At 35.7% G+C, this 20,393-nt stretch overlaps 1 protein-coding gene across 1 annotated transcript; it reads right to left on the reverse strand.

Moving 5' to 3' along the window:
- Window positions 1-8,890: 8,890 nt before the first annotated feature.
- LOC129883610 (uncharacterized) lies at window positions 8,891-9,379 on the reverse strand. The gene has a single exon (XM_055958236.1). The coding sequence runs from the start codon at window positions 9,377-9,379 to the stop codon at window positions 8,891-8,893; it is 489 nt and encodes a 162-aa protein (XP_055814211.1).
- Window positions 9,380-20,393: the final 11,014 nt, after the last annotated feature.

Raw genomic sequence — 20,393 nt, forward strand, 5'->3', positions numbered from 1 at the left:
CACATGCCCTCAACATATCTTCCAATGTCTGAATGGTGCGCTCTGCTTGGCCATCTGTCTGGGGATGGAAGGCTGTACTCAAATTCACCTTCGAACCTAATCCCCTCTGAAAGGATTTCCAAAATTGGGAAGTAAATTAAGCTCCTCTGTTTGAGATGATAGACAAGGGGACCCCATGCAGTCTGACGATCTCCCGAATGTACAACTTTGCATAATCCTCTGCGGTGTCAGTAGTCTTAACCGCCAGGAAGTGAGCTAATTTCTTCATCCTATCCATAATTACCCAAATCGAATCGTGTTGCTTTTGAGACCTCGGCAGACCTGTAATAAAGTCCATGTTGATCATTTCCCACTTCCATTCCGGAATTTCTATATTTTGAGCTAAACCACATGGCCTTTGATGCTCAACCTTCACCTGTTGACAATTCGGGCACTTGGATACGAATTCCGCAATATCTCTCTTCATTCCACTCCACCAATAGATTTCCCTCAAGTCATGGTATATTTTTATGGAGCCCGGGTGAATAGAGTATCTAGAACTATGCGCTACGGCCATAATCCTCTCTCGAACATCATCGACATCCGGCACAAACAATCTATTTTGGTACCTCAACATACCATCTCCCCCTTTGGTAAAAACCATTACCTCTTGTTTGTGAACAACTCGCTTCAATTGGAGGAGGACGGGATCTTGGTCTTGCTTCTCCTTTACCTCTGCCATAAGTGATGATGTAGACCCATCCTGAACAGTAACTCCGCCTTCATTGTTCTCTTCTAGATGAACTCCCAATCGGGCTAATCTGTGTACCTCCTTCACCAATTCTCTCTTTCCTTCCTCCACGTGGGTAGTGCTACCTATAGACAGTCTGCTAAGAGCATCAGCAACAACATTAGCGTTACCTGGATGATAGAGGATGCTCATATCATAGTCCTTGAGTAGCTCAAGCCATCTCCTTTGCCTCAGGTTGAGTTCCTTCTGGCTAAATACGTATTATAAGCTCTTGTGATCGGTGAATACATTAATATGCACTCCATACAAGTAGTGGCGCCAAATTTTAAGCGCAAACACCACCGCTGCCAGCTCAAGATCATGAGTTGGGTAATTCCTCTCATGAACCTTAAGCTGTCTTGAAGCATAGGCTATCACCTTCCCCCTTTGCATCAACACACAGCCCAAACCAATTCTGGATACATCACAATAGACCACGAAGCTCTCTGTTCCATCAGGCAAGGTCAGGACAGGAGCAGTGGTTAGCTTGGTCTTCAATTTCTGGAAGCTCTCCTCATAGGCATCGGACCATTGTAACTTAGCCTTCTTTTGGGTTAGCTTAGTCAATGGTGATGATATGGATGAGAATCCCTCTACAAACCTTCGATAATAGCCAGCCAAACCCAGGAAGCTCCTTATCTCTGTCAGGGATATGGGTCTGGGCCAATTCTTCACAACTTCAATCTTCTGAGCATCAACTTGAATACCATCTTCAGATACAATATGACCTAGAAAGGCCACCGATGCAAGCCAAAATTCACATTTAGAGAACTTTGCATATAATACCTGCTCTCTCAAAGTTTGTAAGACGATTCTAAGATGATGGGTGTGCTCCTCTTCATTCTTGGAGTAGACCAGAATATCATCTATGAATACAATCACAAATATATCAAGATATGGTTTAAACACTCTGTTCATGAGATCCATAAAAGCTGCGGGGGCATTAGTCAACCCGAAGGACATGACCAAAAATTCAAAGTGGCCATAACGAGTCTGAAAAGTGGTCTTCGGAATATCACACTCCCTCACCTTCAACTGATGGTAGCCGGATCTCAAGTCTATCTTTGAGAAACAAGTGGCACCCTGAAGTTGATCGAATAAGTCATCTATTCTGGGAGAGGGTATTTGTTCTTTATGGTGACCTTGTTCAGCTGCCTGTAGTCAATACACATTCTAAGGGACCCATCTTTCTTTCGCACAAATAGGACTGGAGCTCCCCATGGCGAGACACTCGGCCTAATGAATCCCTTATCTAACAAGTCTTTCAACTGTTCCTTCAACTCCTTCAACTCAATCGGAGCCATTTTATAGAGAGGGATTGAGATAGGTTGAATATCAGGAAGGATATCAATCTCGAAGTCGATCTCCCTATCGGGAGGGACTCCAGGCAGATCTTCAGGAAAGACATTCAGAAACTCATTGACGATCGGAACCAACTCTAGGGATGGAGAATCAATATCGTCATCTTTCACTCAGACAAGGTGATAAATGCACCCTTTTGAGATTAGTTTCCTGGACCTAAGGTAAGAAATAAACTTACCCTTAGGCATAACGGGACTACCCCTCCACTCTATGACAACATCATTCGGGAATTTGAACTTGACAACCTGAGTTCTACAATCAATAGAGGCATAGCAGACATAAAGCCAGTCCATGCCAAGGATCACATCAAAATCAACCATGTCCAACTCAACTAAGTCGGCCAAGGTATCTCTGTGATGAATTGACATAGTGCAATCTCTATAGACTCTCTCAGCTAAGACAGAATCACCAATAGGAGTAGCTACACTAAAAGGCTCAAGAAGACATTCGGGAATTTTATTGAATTTACTAGCCACATAAGGAGTCACAAAAGATAGGGTGGCACCCAGATCCATCAAAACATAGCAATCAAGAAAAGAGACTCAAATCATATCCGTCACAACATTTAGAGAGTTCTCCTGATCTTGGCGACTACCCATGGCATATAGGCGGTTTGTACCCCCACTCGTACCTGAAGTAGTTCCTCTCTGATTACCCCTAGATGGTGGTGCGGTGGTGGAGAACTGGGCTCTGTTCCCCCATGCTGGACACTCCTTCTGAAAATGGTCTATTTGGCCGCATTTATAACAACCAATCCTTCCCGCTCTACACTCTCCCAAGTGAAGCTTACCACACTTGACGCATGGTGGCTTCCCTTGCGAACCTTGACCCACGCTAGTTTGGGATTGAGAATCCTAGGGTCTGAAATTCTAGCAACTCTTCCCCTGCCGATCATACCTGTTCTGCGGCATAGGTGCACTGGCGGTAGATGAGGCATAGTTGGAAAGCCTCTTTTGGAAGAAGGACCTGTTGCCCTTGTTTTGCCTCTGTTCATTCTCATGGCCCGCTGATTTTACCTTCTTGCTCAAGTGCTCTTCTCTGTCCTTTCTTTTCTCCTCCTCCACCTGTTGAGCATACACCATTATTCTGGAAATATCCATATCTGAGATCAACAATGCTGCTTTGCACTCCTTCTTCACATACCTCCCTAATCTAGAGACGAACTTCCTCATCTTTGACCTCACATCTGGGATCATTTCTGGAGCATACCTAGACAACTGGATGAACTTCAGGCCATACTCCTGAACTGTCATGCCTTCCTGTTTCAAATTTACAAACTCTTCCACCTTCGCTTGCCTCAATTCTCGGGGAAAGAAGTGGTCAAGAAAGGCTCTCTCAAATTCATCCCACCTAATAGGTTCAGCATCCTCACCTCTAATTTATTCCCATTGGTTATACCAAACGTTTGACATATCTTTGAGTTGATAAGACACCAATTCAACCCCCTCAATTTCCATAGTATGCATAGCTTTCAGAATTTTCCACATCTCATCAATAAAATTTTGGGGATCTTCATCGACCTTAGAACCCGTGAATGCCGGCGGATTCATCCTCAGAAAGTCTCTAATTCTAGTGGCAGCAGATGGCTCTTGGGAACTAGAGCTAAGAGTGGACAAGCTCTGATTACCATTTTGGGCAGCCATTAACTGCGTGAGCATTGCAATTGCCCCTCAGAATTTTGCCTCTGATGTGGGTGCAAGTGGAGTAGCAGGCATTTGAGGTGCCTCCGCATACCTCACAGGTCGGCCTCTAGCCCTTGCTGGACGTACCTCTGATTGGGGCATCTCGGCATTATCAACATTTCTCTGGCTAGCGGTATGTTTAGGAGGCATTATCTGTAACGTATGAACGCACGAATTAGAAAGGAGTTTTATAGAGTTTAACTCTATCGCACGAATTCCAGAGTATGAAAAAAGTGAAATAATTCCTAATGTCTAATAGCCTCCTAATTATAAGTGTGGTGCACAACACACCTATAAGCAAGACTCCACTAGACACGGCTTCATAGACTCTCTAGTACACTAGAACTCTGTGCTTTGATACCATGTTTGTCACGCCCTGGGAGGGTACCCTAGGCGTGGCCGGCACCCGAAGGCCATTTTTGACCTCCGAGCGAACTACCTGGTCCAGTCACATATTCATTTAATCACATTCTCTTAGCGTAAACTCAATTAATGAAATACTATTCACAATATGGAGGCCGAAGGCCAAACATTTCAAGCCATCAAAACAATATAATAAGACTCCACAAAAGTAACAGTCCAAACTTCTCACACTCTAGTTTATAAAGCCTCTATTAAGGTCTAAGAGGTGTCAATGACAAGTCCATGGCTACCCATAATAAAAATAAACGAAATGACAACAAGAACTATACAAGAAAGCTCAACATCCTCCGGAAACTAGGAGGACTCACCAACTAGCTTAGAATGTATGTGGATCTTCAACGGAGCGCTGGTTGATGATCCCTAATACCTGTCTCTGCACCATGAAACGATGCAGGCCAAATGGCGTCAGTACATGGAATGTACGAGTATGTAAAATGGCCAAATACAATGAACATCAAGGAAGAATCAATCAACTCGAAATCTCAACTCGAGAGGAATAACAACTCAATCAAATATCCTAATGTCTAAACAAGAATATGATTTAGACGGGACCAATTACATAAAATTCAACTCAATCTGACTCAGAGTACTATCAAGACCTATTTGAGAGTTTCTCTTACCCGACAACCATCATTTATGAGCCAGTGAAAGTATAATAAACCGACGTTGTTTCTGTGTCCGTTCATACCTTGCCAGGGTATGAACGAATCAACCAATCATGGATCCAATCCAACCAAGTCCTATAATGTCAGGACAAACATCTCGGGGAAACATCCAACTTTAACGTTTCAATCCCCCCTACGTTTGGCGACGTAGTTATTGGGTTCGAGTATGGACTATACTCTTGCCTAATTCGGTGCTCGATACTCCTCCTAAGACTTAATGCTTATAAAACTCCGTCCAATCAACTCAATCAAATCATATCGACAAGTCTCATTACAACCTTGTCAACTCATCAACTCTATCATGATCAAATCTCTCTAAATCATACTATCCAATCAATCTCAATCATATCTTTCAAAAGAAATTTAAATGCACATTTATAGCATCACATGGACATAACCAATCATTTCCTCCATCCATTGAGAAATCTTTGAGAATCATCACAACTTCAAGATTTTAAATCGGCACTTTATAATAGGTGACATTTTTAAGAAGGTAGCATCTTTTATCATAATCTACATAATTAAGAAAATCAATAAAATATATTTACTAACTCATCTTCATCAACTCATGCTCACATAACAGCCCATTTTAAGGACTTTTTAGCTCAACAACATCAACACATATAGAGTCAAATAAATAAGGGACAAAGCTCATACAAACATAACCATACCAAGAAAACTCCATTTTTCATGAGCGTCTAACCTCAAAGCAAGAGTAGGGCACATGGGTGGACTCAATTCATGTTTTGGATAGCCTTACATACCTTAGAATAGACTCTTGAAGAAACCTTGTTGTTGGGTCTTCAATGGAGGACTCAAATCTTGAAGTTCTTGGAACTCTTCTTGTTGGAAATGGAGAAGAAGAAGAAAAGAGAGAGAGGAACTCCTAGGGCTTTTCTAGAAAGAGAGTGGGGGCTGAAAAATGTGTTCCCAAAAGACCAAGGGTAATACATATATAACTTGGGTAAGTTCCCAAATTACCCCTCCTCAAAAGTTCTGAAAATAGGCAAAAATGCACCTAGCGCGATAGTGGCGCGTCGCGCCATTGCAGCGCCAGGCCAACTACGCCTAAAAACATGCACATCGGTTAGTGGCGCGTCACGCCAAGGACCAAACTACTGAGGCATATTCTTGGCGCGATAGTGGCGCGTCGCGCCCTTATAGCGCCAAGGCCAAAGTTTTGGGGTTCTTGGAATTGGCTTGAAAAATCCTGTACACCTTTTAGTGGCGCACCGCGCTAGAGCCCAAACTATTGAGGCATGTTTCTGGCGCGATAGTGGCGCGTCGCGCCACTGAGGCGCCAAGCTCAATTTTCCAGCAAATGCAACCCAGGCCTGAAAATCTCTGCTGTGCTAGTTCACCTTAGGATTGACATATCTTTTGACTCTGAACTCCAAAAATTACGTTCTTGGTGGCGTTGGAAAGAAGACTCGACGAACTTTAATTTAATGGGTCATGGGCCACCCAGATTATCATCTTTCAAAAGATAGGGTCATTAAAAGTCGACCCTATACATGAACTCATCCTAAAACTTAACCACGATGAACCTTTTGGACTTAGCTTGGTCCTAGGGGTCCTCTATGACCCCCACATCACCTCCAACACTCTTTAATTTCTTAGGGACTCGTCTTAACTCAAGTACATACTTCGAAATAAATACGGTTGACCCTACACGTGTACAAGAAAGGTCTGAATCTTAGGGAAAAATTTTGAAGGGTGTTACACTATCCTTGCTCTCCAAATATTTCAAGTGTTAATGAGGGAAAACATCATTGGGTACTGATAAGGAATTTATTTTAGTCCCAAAACGCCAAGGATTAGTTTGAAAAATATGAGAAAAGACAATTTTACCCCTCACTTAAAACTGACCCTGGGCCACTACAGGTCTTTTTATGTATCGTAGAGTCTTCTACGGACTGTAGTATACCAATCGTAGGATCAAGGTCCAAAATTTGGATTTCACTAGTCACTGAAGCATTGGGACTATGAACGCTTTCTATGGATCATAGACCCTATGACGGCTCGTGGAACTCAACTGGGTAGACTTGGGCTTGGGATCGTATAGTACATTAGAATTGTTATGGGTCATAGGACTCAGTTGTGAAACTTGATGCACATTCCAGTAGCTACTGAAATATGTCATCGGGTCTACGAGATCGACTTACGAGTCGTAGGGAGTTTGACGGTTCATAGAAATGGCTCGTATGAATGGTCTTGACACTGAAAAATTTTCTAAGTGTTGAGGGACCCTATGAGTCATCCCTACGACTCGAAAAAACTTCTACAGATTGTAGGTGACCCTTGTGGTCCACTGGTAGTGTTTTATCGACATTTTTCTAGTCTCTCCGGGGTTAATTTAAGTTAGAATAGTATGGGGTGTTACACTTTTGTACCCAGAAGGTATACTCTACACTTCTCAAAGGCATACACAATAGCTAGTAGTTCTTTTTTGTGACAGTATAGTTCTTTTGAGCCCCGTTCAACGCTTTACTTGCAAAGTATATAGGGTAAAAAAATTATTGCTCTTTTACCCTAGCACAACCCCCAAAGCAAAACAATTGGCATCGCACATCACCTCAAATGGTTCAGAGCAGTCTAAGGCAATAATAACTGGAGCTGAAATTATCTTCTCCTTCAGACACCAGAACACTTTCATACACATCTCATCAAAGTTGAATTTTATCTCCTTCTCCAATAATTTGCACAAAGAGTGTGCAATCTTGAAACATCCTTAATAAATCATTGGTAAAATCCTGCATGCCCCAAAAAGATACGAATACCTTTCACGAAAATAGGAGGGGCAAGCTTCTCAATAATTTCAATCTTTGCCTTGTCCACCTTCAAACCCTTCTTAGAAATCTTGTGGCCTAGTACTTGCCCTCTTTGACCATGAAGTGAGACGTTTCCAAATTAAAAACCAGGTTAGCCTCTTCACATCTCTATATGCCCTGCTAAGATTAAATAAACAGGCATCAAAAGTATCACCTACTACAGAGAAGTCATTACTAAATACCTTTAGTGTATCCTCAACCATGTTTGAAAAAATGGATATCATACACCTCTAGAGTTTGGCAGGAGCGTTACACAATCCAAATGTCATGTGCTTGAACACCATAAGGACGTGTAAAAATCATTTTCTCCTAATCCTTTGGAGAAATAAGAAACTGATTGTAGCTAGAGTACCAATCCAAGAAACAATACCAACCTCTACATAATAACATGTATAGCATCTAGTTCATGAAAGGTATTGGGAAATGATCTTTCAAGGTCCACTTGTTCTGCTTCCAATAGTCCATGCACACTCGCCAACATGTGACTAGCCAGAGAGGTATCAATTCATTCTTAGCATCTGCCATCACTGTCATTCCTCCATTCTTAGGGAAACACTACACTGGACTGACCTAACTATTATCTGATATTTGATATACTATACCTGCGTCCATCCACTTGATGATTTTCTTTTTCACCTCCTCTTATATAGGTGGGTTCAGCCTCTTTTAATGTTCTATACTGGGAATACAATTTTTCTCCAGCTGAGTTTTGTGCATATAAATTCCAGAGGGGTATGCCTCTGATGTCAGCAATGGTTCAGTCGATTACTTTCTTGAATCTATGTAATACTTCCACAAGTTCTTTAACCTACTCCACGCTCAAATTTGGAGCAATAATAACTAGTAAAGTTTTACCTTCACCCAAAAACACATACCTTAGATAGAAAGGCAACTCTTTCAATTGTAACACAGACGGTTCTTCAATGGATGGTTTGGCTGGAGGATGGCCTATTTTCAAGTTAAGGCTATCTTTTTAGGGGCGTAAAGGTGTGATCCCATGCCTTGCAAAACATTTACAGTTTTCTCATATTCTTCTATGCAATCACCATCAAAATTCATGATCACGACTCCCAAGGTCTCAACATCAAGCCTATCTTCAATAGACAACTCAATCATCCCTTCATAAACTATATCGATCACGGAAACCACACTCATGTCTCAGGGATGCTTCATTGATTTACACATATGAAAATTTAACTCTTCATTATTCAATCTGAAAGTGAGTTCACCACTTTCCATATATACCAGTGCTTTGCCTGTGGACAAAAATGGCCTTTCTAAAATTATGAAAACCTCAAAATCAACCTCACAATCAAGAATGACGAAGTCGTCCGGGAAGATGAAACTATCAACTCTTACCAACACATCACAAAGAATTTCCATGGGCCTCTTGACTAATCGATCTGCCATCAACAATATCATTGTACTTGGTTTGGGGGATCCTAAGCCCAACTGCTTGTAGATAGCTAGTGGTATAAGATTTATACTAGCTCCCAGATCATACAATGTCCTGACAAAGTTAAATGCACCAATTGTGCATGGAATGGTGAATGTACCTGGATCTTCCTTCTTCTGCACCAAGTACCTTGTAGAAATAGCACTATAATGATATATATTATTTGTTGGCTCAAAACTGATCGTTCTCATCTTTGTGACTAGGTCCTTCATAAATTTGGCATATCCTGGAATCTACTCTAATGCATCCATCAAAGGAATATTCACTGAAAGTTCCTTAAGCATAGATATGAACTTCAAGAACTTACCATATTTAGCTTGCTTTTTCAACCATTGTGGAAATGGAGGAGGTGGTTTAAGCACTGGTGGCAAAGGTTGTACAGCCTCTGCTTCCGGCTACTCTATGCTCTTAAGCCATTTCAATATTCTTACGACTAACTACTGCCTCCTTTGTCTTGCTAGCATCAACAAAAACCTCATCGTTAACTTTATTCCCAGCATGTTCATCAGTTTTAGATTCAACATCTATTTCCTGCTTAATACTTGTAGGTACCGGTTCCAAAAGTGACTTACCACTCCCAGTGATCATTGTCATACATGCACCAGCCTTTCTCGGGTTTTGAACAGTATCACTAGGTAGTGTGCCATTCTTTCTCTGATTTAGTGAGGTTGAGAGGTTCCCCATCTGATGCTCTAACTGCTTAATGGACATAGAATGTGAATCCACCAATTGACTCATGCTAGAAAGATACTTTTCAACTCCTTCACTCCGGAGTCTTTACATTCCACCCTTTGCAATACCTTAGCTAGCATATTTTTCATCATGGAGCTACATAATACATTACCTTCTCTATCTCTATTATCAGGAGTTACATACACACTACTGCGATCATTCTTGAAGTTTTCCTTATTTTGCCAATTACCTTGATCGCGATTTCTTGTCCTGTCATAATATCCATCCTTTTGATAATTTTGACATTGATTTCCATAATTATAAGTTCAAAAATTCCCCAGGTTGTTCAAATACTTCATCTTCTTAACATAGTTAAAATTTGGATCATCATATCGACTTGCAGTACCTACTGGATTTACTTTCTTAGCGCCTTCAGCTAATAAGCGTTTGATCAGTAGATCCATTTGTATTTTAATATGGGTCATGTCCTGGTCATGCTCTTCTTCTCTCTACCGTCGCTCTACTGGTATTTCAAATGTGTAACCAAGACCTCTAACTTCATATTCTCTTGTGTGTCAAACCCTGTTGTTATTTGAGACCTTGTCTAATATAGCAGTAGCTTATGGAAAAGTTTTAGACATAAATGTTCCTCCATAGACTGAATCAACAACAAGCTTGATCACAAAATTACACGATCTATAAAAAATCTCCATCAGATGATCCTCTGTCAGCTTATGGTTCAGTCACTGTTTAGCTTTTTGCTAAATCTCAATCAGGAATCATGCAGTGCTTCAGTAGGTAGTTATTTGTGGCCATTAGTCTTATCCTTTAACTGCAACTTCTTTGAAGGTGGGAAGAATCTTTCCAAAAATACTTCTCTCAATTCCCTCCAAGTGTTGATGGAATCATGTGGTAGCTCACTCAACCATTTTATTTCCTACCCAAATAGAGACAATGGAAAAAATCTTAGTCGAATCGTTATCTAGCTGACCCCAGGATCTTAGAAGATTTGCACATGGAACCGAAATTCATTAGATGTTGCTTTTGGATCATCTCCAGCTACTCCTCTAAGCAACCCGTTCTAGTTCAACTAGTAATTGTGAACTTCACGCCGGGTGGTAACAATGGGAGAACTATAGCTCCAGTGGCTCCAACTCCATCTTTGTCTGGATCATCATCATTTAGAGAAAAATCAACGAGTAGTTTCCCTCTATCTCTCGGACGCTGGATGACGATGTTGAGGAACTAACCTATCTTCTTCACTATCTTGTTCATCCCCCAGGTTGTTGTTGATACCATTATTGACATTTTCCCTGGTTGAGAAATTTGTCTCAACCTCTGCGCTTTACGCTCTAGTGCATTTATTTTAAGAAATGACTTTTCAAGATCTGGGTCATAAAGATCAGCGGTTCACCTTTACTTTGGGTGTTTGACATGCACTAACATGTACCATTCAGAAAAAAAACAAGAAAGCAAAGTAAAATTAGAAAATAGAACTACAAACTGAAATAACTACTAATAGAATATTTCAAAGCCATATTTTCCGACAACGGCGTCAAAATTTGATACGCCCAAACATACACCTCAATTAAGAAGTATAAAGCGGTCACTGTCAAATATAGAATCAACCAGAGTCGAGGTCGATCCCGCAGGAAATATGAAGGAAATACGTCTATGTCTACTAGCACTTACATTCAGTTGTAGTCAATATTTCCCAAAAACAAATGCGTAAAGTAAATTGGGGTTTTCGTTCAATTCAATAATTAGTAACAATGTTTGCAATAGCAAATTAAAACAGACTTAAAGTTTTGAGTAATATAAGGAAGAAGCTAGAATTGTGTTCTCCATGACTTTGTAACTCAATAGGCGTATTGTACTAGTAATCTTTTCTCAATGCGTAACATGCAAAATCTAACAAGTTAATGACATCTAAACTCCTTCCAACCCTATTAGATGAATTGCACTCATCACTTTCCAGTCTCAAAGCGTATACTAACTAACCCTTATTTTTTACCTCAGAAGACTATCCCCTCCCAAGCTCAAGCCTTTAGACGAAGGTTTATAGCTTCAAATCTCTGTTGCTGTTATCTTTTCTTAAGCACTACCCCTTTCTCGAGCAAGTATTAAATACGGTCGAGTCCTTACACGTGCACTCGTTGGAAAGTAATCAAAACAAACATAATAACAATGCATGCATGTACATTGATCAAGAATCACTCATACTTAACCTACGTTGTTACTCAGTCAAGGTTCCCAAAATTCTAGTTGTGGTGTTTAGCCTCTCATAATCGCAAGAACAATAGCAAAAATTTGTGTAGAATTCATGCAACAAATACTTACAATAAAGAAACAACCAATCTTGAAGTAATGGAAACGATGAATCAAGAAGTGAATAATAGTATTAATCACGTCAAAATCCCCAAAATATACTTCGCAATGCTCCAAGTTTGTGTTAACAATGCGTTACCATAAAATAGACCCTAACATGGACTATTTATAGACATAAAACTATTCACAGTCCGTGGAGCGGTCCATGAACTTTAATGTTTTATAGCTGTCTTTGGTACTCTCTTTCCACGGGCATCTTCACGTTTCATACAAATCTACACAGTCCGTGAAGGGTCTCGTACAAATGCATTTAGTGTTTTCTCCACTTTCTTTCCATAGACAAGACCACGTCCGTATATGGCGTCGTAGAGCACGCTTTGAATTTTTTATCTTTTAGAAATATTTTTCATGGGCAAGTCCACGGACAGTATAGACTTTCATGATTCGTATGAGATCTCGTGGACAGTCACCCACTTCAGTTTTCAGCTTTTATTCTTGCGGTGCCTTCATCTTACTTTTTCTACACATTTACACAAAAATACATCATATCAACTTAAACACACTCAAGAACTTACGATAATCCCTTTTTTTGGACATCAATGATGTCGTAAATCCATGGCACATCACCCGTTTAAAGAATTTATGCAAAACTTAATTTGCTGGTCATAATCCTTTTCACAAATTATATCGGGTGGAAGAATGAAAAATTACAGTTTTAGAAATTATATTAGTGGGATAACTTTGGTATAATATTCACTTTTTTATCTTATCAAATTATTAATAAGTCTTATTGGATTGGCAAATTTTACACCTGTTATTTAAAAGTGGAAAAATCTTATAATCGTATTTAAAAGGTTAATATGAAAATCATATTTCACCATACATGATATATGTACATTGAAATATTCCTTAGAAAGAGGGATGACAATGGGGGCGAGAAGGGTATTAAACTATTTTTTTAGAAAAATAGAGTTGGCATCGGAGGGGGCAGGTTTGTCGAATATCACGATAAGACATATTTGAAAGTCGAACTAACTAAGACGATTTAAGCACTGCCTTATTAATATGTATTTCTATTACATATTAAGTTGCTACAATTTTTCATAACACATTTTAAAAAGATTGCATGGGATTAAAAAGTGAAAAAAGTTACTTTGTCAATATAGAGGAAGGGGCGGAGGGAGGGTAAGAGCAAAGTAGTGCGAGTTAAAATTTGAACTCACTTAACCCCGCCCCACTGCCAACCATACTTAGGAAGAATAGAAATTTGATGGCCTACTTTTTCTCGCGAAATATTGCATTTATGTTCATTTATAGGTTCCTTAAAATATTTTAACACAAACAACAACAACATACCAGTGGGATCCCACAAGCGGGGTCTGGGGAGGGTAGGGTGTATGCAGACCTTACCACTACCGAAAGACACTCGGCTCAAAAGACACATTCTTAGGTATAAGTAAAAATAAATAAGTAAATAAATACATAAGTAAAATAAATAAATACATATATATATATATATAGGGAGAGATAGAGAGAGCATATTGATAAAAAAAATGATGCAAGTTTTACAAGACAAGGACAATAACGATAAAAATGTAATATGGTAATCAAAACAAAACGAAACACCGCAACTCTAATGGCACGCCTAGACCTACGACCACCCTAAATCGACAAATGGCAAGATACCATTCTACCTCTACTAGCCTTCTACCCTAATTCGCGACCTCCACTCTTTTCTATCTAAGGTCATGTCATCGGTGATATGGAATAGTGCCATATTTTGTCTAATCACCTCTCCCTAATACTTTTTTGGTCTACCCTTACCTCCGCATAGCCCCCAAATCCAATCACTCGCACCTCCTAACTGGGGCATCGATACCCCTCCTCTGCACACGTCCAAACCATCTCAGTCTCGCTTCTCTCATCTTGTCTGCCACAAAGGCCACTCCCACCTTCTCCCGAATGACCTCATTCCTAATCTTATCACTCCTAGTGTATCTACACATCCATCTCAGCATCCTCATCTCCGCAACATGCATCTTCTGGACATGAGATTTCTTTACCGGCCAGTACTCCACTCCGTATAACAACGCCGGTCTAACCACAATTCTGTAGAATTTACCTTTAAGTTTATGTGGTACTTTCTTGTCACACAGGACTCCAGAGGCAAGCCTCATTTCAACCACATTGCCCCAATGCAATGCGTGACATCCTCATCGATGTCCCCACTGCTTTGGTTGATAGATCCAAGGTATTTAAAGCTTTCAATCTTGGGGATAGGCTGAGGGACAAGCCTCACTTCGATGACCTCTTCATCCATCGCACCACTGAATTTGCACTCCAAGTATTCAGTTTTGGTCTTGCTCAATCTGAATCCTTTGGACTCCAGAGTATGTCTCCAAACCTCCAACCTATCATTAACTCTCTTTCGAGTCTCATCAATCAAAACTATGTTATCCGCAAATAGCATACACCATGGAACCTCCTCCTAAATAGCATTCAGGAAAGCTTGAAACATGTCAAAGGCATTATCTTTAAAAATATTTCATCTGTGATAAGTGTATTCTGATGATTCAACAAGCTCTTTTAGAGTAGAACTAGTTAATTTATCCGCGCTTTGCGCGATTATTAAAAATATCAATAATTGGTTAAAAATAATATAAATAGAAAAAATATTTTACAAACTATTATTTATGTACATATATAGAAAAAATTGACTACATCAGAAATATAAAACACTGTCAATAATTTGATGACTGTTTTCATACTTCAAACAATTTGAATATTACATATTAAAAGTTACCAATGAAAGTATCCTGATGGCTAGACTTCTATAAATTGACTATATTAATGAAGTTGATATGTATTTATCAATCAATAGTCTACTTGATTTCTTTTATATATATATATAGGGTTCTTTAAATATTTCTCCTTATTATACAATAGAAAGAAAAAAAAAGAGAAAGAAAATACATACACATAGCCGTTTCTAATTTTTCCTACATAAACACTTAGATATACATTTGATTACGTTGCAGAAATTCATATAACAATCAAACTAAAGATGAATAGTATCTCACAAAATAAAATATATGAATTTATAATATTTTGATGCTCACTATTCTTAACTAACGTGTTTTTTTTGTCAACAAAGTATTACAAAATCTCGGACTATAACATGAACTATCAAAATAACGCCATAAAAAGTATATTAATTATTTAAGAGTTATTATAATAAAAAATAAAAATAAAAAATATGGAGACCATTAAAATGAATGTTAAGTTGATACCAAGAATGCACCAGAGCGGTGTAATACCCTGCACAACTAAAAGGGTAACAACAGTGGATTTTTCAAACAAAAATATTAAAATCACAGGATCTAAGTTTCTTTCAATTGAACAAATTTATATATAAAATCTAAGCTCTTGGCAAAGTTAAAAGGAAACTCACCCATTCTTGTTTGAAATTGCAATTTAGCAGATATAATGTGAAAGACTGAAAATTAATTCTATCATGAGAATGATTTTATGATTTTTCAAGGTTTTAGTAGGTTATATGAGGTCTAGATACTGATTATTGTGATTATAGGAATCACAATCTAACAAAGATTAAATAGAGAAGAAAATCCACCACAATAAAATATAGGAGGGAGGAATCTTTCATCATTTTTTCTCTACCCAAAAAAGAATGGACTAACAAATATATAGGTCTCAATTACTCAAATGATCACCAAAAAATTTCACGAGTAATGGACTTGTTGCAATGATTTAAGAATTATTAACTGCTAAGAGTTAACAATCATTAACAGGGATAAATGACAATGAAGAGAAATAATTTGTTATGCTCATTAGCCAAAAGTAATGTGTGACAAATGAAGTTTTCACCGTAATAATTGTCATAATGACAATTCAAAGAATTAAGAACCAATGTTTGTTATAATAATAATTGTAGCTATTAAAAATTGATAATTATTTTTTGAGCTACCAAATAATATTTTTAACAATCTCCTGCATATCTAAATATAACAAAATAAGAAATTTTCCTAGACTTTCACGTATGAGTACAATGTTGTAAATTTAATATTGCGTAGACTATGAACCATATCTAAAAAAAATATGATTAAACTTACAGAACAATTGATCAAGTTTAGAACTTCTATGAATCAATAATTCTTTGTAAACCTGTTGTGTATTCTATCGCTTATACTCGCATAATTTTTATCGTTATCGCGATTTTGCGTTAGGAGGCTATGCGTGTGTCCTAGTATTCATGAGTTGTTTAGAAATTCATCACAATTTGATAAGAACGACACCACTCCATACTCATATATGTTCAATCATCAAGTGTATTCTTCATAGCAATACATCACCTATAAAAGATATGAATTGGATTAAAAGCTTAACTCAACCTTACTTTACCTGCAGAATTGCACTATTTGATTTCATAGTGCATATTTGATCAACTAATGACTTGTTATTGTCCATATAACCCTAATTCATGGGATCTCTAATCACATAAGTTGAGTTACCATTATTGTTGATCTCCTCAATTGACAAAAGTCTTACTCTCCTTAATGTTTCTTTTAGTATGTGAATTAATCAGATTCACTTCTAACTACATAAATTACGTAAATAATTTCATATTATAAAAACTGTTTTATCATATTATATTCCAAATAAATGCGTCTATTTTTGCCCTTAAAATTTTATTTTTTTGCTACATTCATAACAATCACAATGTATAAGCACAAAATTAATATGTCAGTTATATTCCAATTGAATGGTCTCTTGACATTATCAATCAACTCCCAATTTGCAAAGTCAGATTTCATGATATGACATCATACATGATAAACAATAATGATTCATGAACTTTTTATCATCTGAATCTCAGATCCAATTAGCATTACTGTATTCTTCATGTACAACGAAAAGTCCATATCAATATTATTAACACTAAAATGTAAGAACCCATCATCAATTTTCTCTCCTTTTTTCCTTCTCTAGACTTTATTCTCAATATAACTTTGGACAACAAGATTACATGAAATATTTTCACTTCTTAAAGAAAAAATATTCCCCAAAACTCAACAATTTTTCTTTTCATTTATAATGTTGTGCTCAACCATAACACTATTAATTTAAATAAATCAATATACATCGTTATTGTTGCACATTCAACAAATACACTACAAAATAAAAAATAAAAAATTAGACCCAATATTTCTTTTGATAGAATCATGTAATATAAACTTAACTAGATATCCTACACTTATGAAATATATGGGTTTCTTATAAATTGGCTCAAACATACATACTAATTTGTGAATATTTAATGTGTCCTTCACCTCTAAGGTTTTCCTCAACACTAGTAGAAAGTGATTATTTGTAATAAGGTCATACATATATACTTATTTTTTAAGAAATCTCAGAAGATTTTTTTTTTCCTTTTTACATCGTTTCATCAACGAATCATCAACTATAGAAATAATAAACACAAGAGGGTATTTTTGTCCTATATCTAATAGCATTTGGTTAGTAATGACATAATGTACGACTAATAAGTAATTTTATTGTTTACAAAAAGAATCACAGTTATTCGGTCAACTCTAATAGTATTATTTCTTGTCTTAATTTTATGAGATTGACAATATACTTTTTCTATTTCCTTTTACTTTACTTATCTTGATTTGATCAAATCCTTAAAAAGATTATTATTTGAGGTATATTTTACTAAACTAATCTTATTAATAAACTTTTAGTATTCTAACTTTGAGTATTATACTTTATATAGTTATTTTTTATATTAAAAATAATATGAAAAAAATATAATAATTTTTTTTTGATTTATATAGAGATCAAGTAAATAATACGATGGATAGAGTTGTTAATAAACATAAACACTTTATAAGTAGTTTAATTGTGTGAGAAAAGAATCATAGTAAGTTGATCAACTTGAGCATATTATTTATTGTTTTGACTTTTGAGATTAACAAAATCTATACTCCCTTTAGTTCATATTAAGTGAATTATTGATATTTTTTTTATAATTCAAATTAAGTGAATTGTTTAAAGTTTAATAGAATTGTTGAAATTTTTTCTTCAAGTTATTATTTATTTAATGAGGTTCATAACTACTTGATATTTTCTAGTAGAATAGCTTGAGAATAATAAAAAAGGTAATAGTGAAAAATAGCTTTAATTTATGTCCTTAAATATTTTTCTTTAATATATATCATACCTCAATAATTCACTTTAATATGTACTAGAGAGAGTAATTATTAATTGTGCGAAAAAAGAATAATAATACTTTTTTCGTTTTAATTTGTTTGACCTATTTTGACTTAATACAAAATTTAAGAAAAAAAATTAAATGATATAATTTTAAATTAAAAATAGATTAAATGTATCGAAATATGTATAATTTTATGATCTTAAATATACATATATATAAAATTAAAATTAAAAAAATACTGAAACAGACTAAAAAAAAATTTAGATCAAATAAATCAGTAATAAATTGGATTCACAAGGACGAGGATGGAGCCGTGGGTAGTTTGAATGAAAGTACAATATAGTAGGTAGACCATTCCGTAGTGAATTTTTAGGGGTTGAATTTGTTTGAAAACTTACTAAAAATATTTTAACACGAACACAATAAGAAATTCATTAAAGCTTGAGGCGTGTCAAACATATTGTTTTTAAAAATATTTTATTCGTGATAAGTGTATTATCCCCTTCTTCTAAACTATTTTAAAACGAAAAAAATACACTAGGGTCCTATTACCCCTTCTCCACTCCTAAATTATTTTAAAATAGAATAAATACACTCTCTTAAATGCAAGTGATAAGTGAAAAAATTGGACACATATCTTTTTTTAATTGGTAACTTCATAATTAGTCAGTACACATACACATAATTATTAATATTAAAACTTATATATATATATATATATATATATATATATATTTAATTATTTTCATTTCTTTAAAATGTAAAAATATTTATTTTAATTTCTTCCTCACTTTAAACTTTTTATTTTTTTCTTTCATTAATTTCTTATCTTTTTAATTTTAATTATTTATAAAAACTCATGTGGATTTTTTTAAAAAAATAATTAAAAAGTGTCCTTTAATTTTAACGTTTTATTTTTTTATATTTTTTTTTCACTTATTTTGATATTCATTTGGAATTAACTTATTTTAAATACAAGACATTTAAAATTAAATTTGAAATCAAATCAAAAGGAAAGACAAAGAATTTTTTTTAAAAAATAAATAAAAAAAAAAGAAGGTAAAAGACAATGAATGAAGGTAAAATAAATAAAAAAAATTAAATAGAAGATTTTTAAAAAAAATATTACTTGTATAAACTTAATTTAAATACAAGATAAAAAAATAAAAAGATATAAAAAATCAAAAAAAAATCAAAAAAAAAATTTAAAATTTTTAAAAAGTTTATTTACTGACGTGGAAACGCGTGTGTACAAACACAACCAACTTACTTGGTTGAAGGTGTCAAGTCAGCACAAAAGGTGCACGAAAATGCGGAAAACATGAGTTCGCTGGAATTTCGATCATAATTCAGGATACTTATACATTATCCATTCATTTAATGAGGTTCAAAACTACTTTATATTTTCTAGTAGAATAGTTTACGAAATAATTAAAAAGGTAACAGTGAAAATTAATTTTTAATTTATGTCCTTAAATATTGTTCTTAAAAAATATGTCAAACTTCAATAATTCACTTAATATATACCAGAAAAGGTAATAATTAATTGTGCGAAAAAAGAATAATAATACTCCCTTCGTTTTTAAATTTGTTTGACGTATTTTAACTTGACACGAAATTTAAATTAAATTAAAAATATATTAAATGTATCGAAATGCTTATAATTTTATGATCTTAAATATACATGTATAAAATTGAAATTAAAAGTTACTGAAATAGATTAAAAAGAAAAGTAGATCAAATAAAGTAGTACTCTCTCTATTCTGATTTATATGACTCATTTTTTTTATTCGGACTAAAAAAGAATGACACATTTTTATATTAAATAACAATTTAACTATAAAATAATTATTTTATTCTTAATAAAATAATTTATAATCAAACAAATATTTATAATTAATTTTAAATCACAAATTAGAAATAAAATGATAAATTGGATTGACAAGGAAGTGGGTGGAGCGGTGGGTAGT

The sequence above is a fragment of the Solanum dulcamara genome, chromosome 3, assembly GCF_947179165.1.
Source record: "Solanum dulcamara chromosome 3, daSolDulc1.2, whole genome shotgun sequence".
Classification (NCBI taxonomy): domain Eukaryota; kingdom Viridiplantae; phylum Streptophyta; class Magnoliopsida; order Solanales; family Solanaceae; genus Solanum; species Solanum dulcamara.

Bases quoted from the DNA above. Each gene is read 5' to 3' on its own strand.
- LOC129883610 (XM_055958236.1), bottom strand. From the start codon at position 9,379: ATGAGAACGATCAGTTTTGAGCCAACAAATAATATATATCATTATAGT.